Below are 7909 nucleotides of genomic sequence, written 5' to 3'. Positions count from 1 at the left end.
AACACAACATAAATCTGTTACTGTCACTAAGAGTTAAAGTGCTGAACTGCTTGTCAGGGATTATTACATATAAGAAGAACAATATACACAGGGTTTATAGACTTTTTAGTGACTTGTAGACAATAAATTGGTCAAAGGTTGATCAGAATTACACAAGAGACATGTCAAAATAAAATGTGAATACAATACAATACAATGTGAAATAAAATATATACATGACAAAATATAAAGGCAGCATCAGGACATGTCCATGTCTAAGTCCGACCTGAAACAAGATCAGATTAACTTAAACAATGTAGGTTAAGTTGTAAACTAAATAGTTGGCACTGTTTGTCATTGCCACAAACACTGTAAAGCTGTAGGCCTAAAAGTGCTTACAGAAGTAGATCTGCGTCCCCCTCTGTGCTCATCAGATCATTATAGTGTTTCATTACTTCTTCAAATTCATTTGAAATATCTGGAGAAAAGCATCAAGGACAAAATCAATGAAGCCACATTAAACGTCCACAACAGCATTTAGCCTTTAGCCAATGTTTATCTCACCTGGGATTGAGCTATCGTCCGCTCTGAGTGACAGCTCAACAGATTTCTGAAATGTTTCACTCAGTATGGTCACAACATCTTCCTGTTGGAGCAATACAAACAAATAAATAAATGTACAGTACGAATCAATGTATGTATTGTATGTATTGGAATTTGTTGTGACCCTCATTGACGACTGAACAAGTGATTATGTAGGAAAGAAAAAAGGATGAAATAACGCAAAATAATGTTACATTACATTTTAAATTCTTTTACTCTTGGCATTTTCTCAATGAGCTTCATAATGTAGTCAGTCCTGTGAACTATTTCTGCTGACTACATTGTGAAGCCTATTGAGAAAATGTCAAAAGTGCAAAGCAGTGCTCAAACCAAAAGATTTTGAAGAATTTATGTCAACTTTTTTTTTGTTACGAACATAATTCCATGTGTTAATTGTTAAATGAATGTCTTCAGTGAGAATCTACAATGTAAATTAGATGTAGATTCTCATTGACGGCATTCATTTATGAATTAACACATAAGGACAGGTCTTGAAATAAAAAAAATACATTAAAAAGCGTTTCTTTTTGACGGGTGCTGAATGAATGAAAAACACTGGGAGCAGAAGGTCATGTTCAGTGTTTTAACTTTTGTCTTTGCTTCAATCTTGCATTATTTAACAAAAAAGACAAACCATTAGCTGTTTGAGCTGGTTCAGCATAGCTTCTTTGGCGTCATCAAAAATCGTATCCTTAACATCTTCGATGTAGTTTTCAATTGTCAGTCTCATTTTGTCTAGGCTGCCTTGGCCACTGAATGCTGCTGCTTCTGTAATATTTACAGTATTATATATGTACGACTTCATACATTTTACTATAACCTTACTTTTGTAACATTCTTGCATGGTTTCTTCCACAGTCTGCGTTAGACTGCTGTAGATCATTTTCTTGCGGTTTCGAATTATTTTAATGAGTCTCACCTTAAGTTTGTCTTCCTGAAGAGATTAAAGAGAACTTGTTTTAATCCTTATTTAGGGTTTAATGCTAATAAAGATAACAGATTTTACCTCTGCTTTGAGAAATCTAAGTTGTAGTTCTATAGTTTTGTATTTCTGCATTAGTAATCCTGTGACCAGTGAAAGGTTATGGATGACTCCATAAAAGTGCCCCGACTTTCCATCATTTCTATAATCATCATTATCATCATCGTCATCATCATCATCATCATCATCATCATCATCATCATCATCATCATCATCATCATCATCCTCATCATCATATTAATCATAATCATTATTATAACATGTTTTGTTTTTTTTAAATATAAGTATCAGCAAAATGAAAGGCATGGTCATAATTCACACCAACACAGAAAACTTGCCTTTTCACTCGAGTTTATTGTGGGGCAACAAACATGAGTGAAAAGGCGTTTTTCTGTAAGTAACCGTTTCGGTGATGAAGCACAGGGGAGTAAAGAAAAACAAGCACAGAGCAATGAACAGAAAATCAGAAATATAGAATAGCAGGATAGAGATACGTTTGAGGATGATTTACTCACGGAAAGATCTTCCTAAAGTCCTCATTAATGCTTTTGGTCAGAAACGAGGACAGTGTTGAGTTGAGATCGATCAGATCCCCATGTTTTGATCTGTGAATTCCTCTGTTTTCAACAACACATTTTAATGTTGAGTGAAAAGCGCTGCCTGATTCCTAGAAAAACATGAGAAAACAAATATTTGTTAAAATGCTGACTATTTATAATTATGATGTGAATCCCTTGTACATACATTGTGTATGATTTTCTGTAGACGTCCTTGGCAAAAACACCTGGAGTTTTCTACCCCTTTAGTGAGACATTTGTCAAATATTGTATAAGCTCTGTGCATGGATGTTCTGATGTTAGAAATCTTCTCTTTAAGGATTTCTTTTATTTCTACACACAGGTTCTTGCACTGCTCAACCTGCGTGAAACAGAAAACATATTAAAAAACAAGACATGTGTAGACTGATTTTTGTTTTCATTTTAGTTTGCTAAGATCGCTCTTAAACTTTTTACACAAAGTGTGATATTTGATGTTCCAAGTACCACCAGACCTGGTGGTCTGTCTAGTGTTTTTTTTTTGGCTGGGAAACAACCCTATTGTAACCCTTTTTCCCGCTGTCCTCCCGTATTAGTATGATCCCATACATCTCCCATAAAATAATAACAAATGATTCCGCTGAATTCTGCCTCTAGACTTGTGAGAAAATCATAACTTGACAGGTGTGCAAATCATGTGCAAACTAAATGTTAACCATGTCTGTAAAACACCTAACTGATATGCATTGCTAAAGCAAAAAAGAAAACGATCTCTAATTAAATCATTAATAATAATAAAAATGTCATGTTGTAAAAGGCTCTGTTTACCAAATGTTCTCCATGCGCTTCTTTCATCAGTGAAAGGATCTCACGGGCTTTATTCACATAGCTGAATGTTTGTCCTTGAAACATGTTTAACATTTCAAGGACCTCCCTGAGCTGAGGTATTTCTGTGAATGCAAACAATTTGAATAAAATGTAATGTTAAATTAAAAGGTGAAATCACAGAACATATTCCACCAACCTGTTTCCTTTTGCTGCAGATATTTTGGTTTTAAAAATTCTCTTGAACTCACAGTGAAGCAGTCGATTCTTAAATGTTTCTGAAAAACAACATATTTTGATATTTCTTTTTTGAAGACAAGTTCTTTGTACGCCTATAATAACTTACCTTTAAGTTTACACATTTCTCGATGTTTTTATTTACCAGTTTTTTGGCAGATGCATTTCTTTCAAGTATGTATTGTTGAACCTCAGATTCAGGCCTGGTGAAAGACAAAGGTTAATATCCTGGATGCTATTGTTATTTCTGAGCACAGACTAAGTCTATGCATCATCTTCTCATTCCTCTCCAGCAGTTTCCAACCGTCCCTCTCTCTCCCTATCACTGGCACAGCCATTTCTCCACCAAAAATAAAGTATTGGCCACAAATGACTGACAAAAAGGTATGTAATTACTGATATAATTCAGCAAACTAAACAGCTATTATAGCTCAAAGAATTTACTTACCTGGATGAATGAAATGTACATGAGTACAGAGTAAATTCCAGAATCAAATATGACACACCTTTCATCAACATCATCAGTTTTGGTGCAGATGAAGTGAATATTCTGACAAATTCCACCACTTTCCACAAGGTCACAGGCACTCTTCAGGATGTCCCAGGCATCTCTATCGGCCACTGCTCGATTCATATTTGTCACAATCCATAGAGTTGAACAACTATCTATAATCTTATGATAAGAGCAAGATCAGGATAAAAAATACAAACATTCATATGTGAACACTGTTACCTTTTTCCACATCTGATCCCTGCTCTTGTTTCGGTCTCCTTTTCCAGGAAGATCCACTAAAGTGACGTGTTTCAGAAGGTTCTTGTTTGGCACTCGCACAGTCACACACTTCACCAGGGGCCAGAAACACCTGCTCTTGTTTCCCTCATTCAAGTCACTTCTGGTGAATCTTGCAATTTTTTCCATTAATTCTTTGGCCTGTGATGAACAATTGTGAGGAGCTCGATCCACTGATTACAAACATAGTACACTGTTACTACTACTCACTGTTTTACACAGCATTTTCTTCTTGCCAGAGTGGAGAAACTCGGGTACTTCTCTGAAGTATTTACGGTCCATCAAGTTTTTGACTGATTTGGTTTTCCAGATATCTCCATAAAACGCAGATATCTTCTCTATGAGGTCATTACCTTCATCATCATTTTCATCCTCATCGTTTTCATCATCATCTTCATCCTCATAAAGATTTTGCGCAGACCACAGTTCATCTTCCCACTCCTAAACAATATTGTGTTTAATCCATAGCAAACACATGTAAACGTAGCTTATCTGATGTTACCATTTCTGTGATGAACTCAATATCTGCTTCATACTGTTTTCTTTGTGCATTTGCCTCCACTTTGATCATGACTGTGGTGCATGCAGCCAGACTTCCAGTAGGTAAAAGATCATTCTCTCCAATGACAGCATTGATCAAAGAGCTTTTTCCAGCTCCAGTTTGGCCAAAGACTCCAACAAGTTCCCTCTTTTCTATCTCCATATTGGTTATTTCATCTCTGAAAACAAACAAGCCTTTCTTAGTCAATGAATAATGTCTAATGTTTAAAATGCATATTTAACATTTTTAAGAGCGCAGTTCTTGTTAAACACAAAACGTTATTACAGTATACACTGTATTTACAATTTTGACTTGAAGAAAAAAAGCCTAATGAGATATTTTTGGATTGTTTATTATATCACTTTGTTGGCAATCGACACAGGAGCCATTTCTATATAAAGGCCATGAGCAAGTTTTGTTCTTGTAATATGGAATTGTCCACTTCCTATGTTTTCAATGGAAACATAAACCTGTCTTCATAATATATAGCCAGTTTATCTGTGTTTAACAGATTAGTTTCTTGCTAAAGGCAAGTAATAACTGGAAAACTATGAACTGTCATAAGTACTTTAAGTTCCTCAGTATTTTTGAACAGTCTCACCTCAGGAAACGAACGAGCTCTGTGTCGTCTCTCAGTTTAGCCTCAGCACGTTTCATGATTCTTTTGGCATTCTTTAGAATCACGTCTTCTGCATCACAAACATCTGCACAAGGTGAATATTCACCAGCACTTTCTTTTTGGAGGGGGAAATGTTATTTAGACAAATGTCAATGTCAATTTTATTTATAAAGCACATTCAAAAACAACCATAGTCGACCAAAGTGCTGTACAAGAACAGTAACAATATAAACACAATAAAACTTAAACACAGGTAATCCTAACACATTGCAGGCAAAAAAATAAGGTTAACGTTTTCTACTATTTAATTTTTTTTAGAACGATTCAATGAATATTTTTTTAAAAAGTAGAGTAAAGAGTAAAAGTCCATAATTATCTTAATTTTGAGGGACACAATCAACCAGTTTGTATTTCATTATATTGTATATTTGACATATTTCATGATCATGATCATGTGTACTTCTTTGTTTCAGGTTTGAAGATGACGTTAAGGGACAAATCCAGCCCAAAAAAACTCTAACATGACGGCGCGGCCAGGAGCTCCTACTGTACCATGTACTGTATGTATCCGGTGTGGCTTGTTCATTAACATGCACTGTCCCTACCAAATTAACCGATGCGCCGACAAAATGTTGTTGCTTTTAAATGACAATGACAATAAAGCATTAATTGGAAATGAAACCCCTGAAACTGTGTGAAGTGGTTTGGGCGACTTGTGTCATGTGCAAAGTGCAATACAAATAAAAAGCAAGTTTTGTCCACAATGACTCCTTTTAAATACCTTTGCTGTTCAAACAGGTGTATGAAGAAACCTAAAGACAGAAATAAACATTAATATCACACGATCTAAACAGATGCATTTCAAAACTTCAAAGACAATGAGAGATGGCTCAATAGAAGACAGTATCCATATATGAAAACAATATTAGAGCGTAGTGTACCCCAACATCTGACGGGTCCTCAGATCTCATTTCAATGTCACACTTTCTTTGACTCTGAAATTAGATAAAGTTCAATGGATTCAGAGCTATACCTTTAACACAGCTGTATCTGGAGGTGTTTATTATTATATATATGTATATAGAGAAAACAGAGCAGACAAACCTTTAATTCTTTGAGGTGTTTTTTGAATTTGGCTCTTGGTCCAGTTTTTGTTATCAAGTGATCAATTTCATGTTCCTCAAGACAGCACAGTTTCTGTTCATCAATTTCTTTTTCTGTGCAAATAATTGAACGAAATATACTATACTGTATATGAGGATGTGTAGTACTGAAGTATTTCTACAGTAACCCTGTTTGCAATGATTAAAAAATGTATCCACAAACAGAACAAATACAGATCAGTCTACAGTTTGGCTTTTACCTTGAAATGTTCCTATCCATTTTTCCAAACCCCATTCAAGCAGTTTGTTGTAAACAAAGGTGTCCATAGTGCAAAGAGCTAGAATCAAAATACATGTCATCACATGTTATGTAAAACAAGAACACAAATTCTCGGTAAATCGTGCCACGTCCTGCATTCTGGTGCTGCTTTATGACTTCACTTATTGGCTGAGGCCTCGCCACCTTATTTTTGTCCAATCAAAGTTCAATAAAACCTCACATCTGATTAACCACTGCCAACGAAACTATGTTGTCGCTTTTAAATGACAATGACAATAAAGCATTAATTGGAAATGAAACCCCTGAAACTGTGTGAAGTGGTTTGGGCGACTTGTGTCATGTGCAAAGTTCAATACAAATAAAAAGCAAGTTTTGTCCACAATGACTCCTTTAAAATACCTTTGCTGTTCAAACAGGTGTATGAAGAAACCTAAAGACAGAAATAAACATTAATATCACATGATCTAAACAGATGCATTTCAAAACTTCAAAGACAATGAGAGATGGCTCAATAGAAGACAGTATCCATATATGAAAACAATATTAGAGCGTAGTGTACCCCAACATCTGACGGGTCCTCAGATCTCATTTCAATGTCACACTTTCTTTGACTCTGAAATTAGATGAAGTTCAATAGATTCAGAGCTATACCTTTAACACAGCTGTATCTGGAGGTGTTTATTATTATATATATGTATATAGAGAAAACAAAGCAGACAAACCTTTAATTCTTTGAGATGTTTTTTGAATTTGGCTCTTGGTCCAGTTTTTGTTATCAAGTGATCAATTTCATGTTCCTCAAGACAGCACAGTTTCTGTTCATCAATTTCTTTTTCTGTGCAAATAATTGAAAAGAATTCCAAGTGAAGACAAAAAAAAATCAAAATATACTGTATATGAGAATTTGTAGTATTGGAAGTATTAATAAATTCGATTTCTAGGTATATATGTTTACAATAATTAAACAATGTATCACTAACAGAACAAATACAAATACAAATACAAATACAGAACATTTACCTTGAAATGTCCCTATCCATTGTTCCAATCCCCATTCAAGCAGTTTGGTGTAAACAAAGCTGTCCATAGTGCAAAGAGGTAGAATCGAAAGCCTCACATCTGATTAACCGCTCTCTCTTTTCTTGACTTTGAAGTCATTTCGACGCGGCCAGGCGCTTGTCCGCACACTGAAACACAGATGAAAAAACAGTGACTGTGTGAGCGACTGATTCATTTCCTTTAGCAGGAAATCGAAAGTGAAACTTACTTGTTACTCTCTACTGGCCGCGGTTCTAGCCCTGCCTACAACCACATTTTTCCCTCCCTTTGTTGGATTTCCTAATAAAGCTGAAGGCGCAGTCGGTGTTGTCGGTGTTTTGCTGGGGCCACTGCGGTGCAGGTAAGAAACATCTAA

The 7909-nt window shown here is 35.4% G+C and overlaps 1 protein-coding gene across 1 annotated transcript; it reads right to left on the bottom strand.

Annotated features, from left to right (window-relative positions):
- Positions 1-237: 237 nt before the first annotated feature.
- Positions 238-7668, bottom strand: LOC306969230 (nuclear GTPase SLIP-GC-like; the record flags this gene model as incomplete). Its single annotated transcript, XM_079564829.1, has 24 exons — positions 7516-7668; positions 7218-7324; positions 7055-7108; positions 6895-6925; positions 6476-6553; positions 6217-6329; positions 6054-6107; positions 5894-5924; positions 5095-5227; positions 4455-4671; positions 4163-4393; positions 3896-4093; positions 3669-3835; positions 3272-3365; positions 3125-3203; positions 2929-3050; positions 2309-2482; positions 2080-2231; positions 1589-1706; positions 1408-1516; positions 1217-1350; positions 544-625; positions 379-457; positions 238-265 (listed from the first exon to the last, which is right to left on the bottom strand). Exons 1-24 carry the CDS (start codon positions 7580-7582, stop codon positions 238-240), a joined length of 2652 nt encoding a protein of 883 aa, XP_079420955.1. The 5' UTR covers positions 7583-7668.
- Between the last annotated feature and the right edge of the window lie 241 nt (positions 7669-7909).

This window comes from Gobius niger (assembly GCF_951799975.1).
Source record: "Gobius niger genome assembly, chromosome: 10".
NCBI lineage: Eukaryota > Metazoa > Chordata > Actinopteri > Gobiiformes > Gobiidae > Gobius > Gobius niger.
This window is presented reverse-complemented; position numbering and strand designations above follow the sequence as displayed.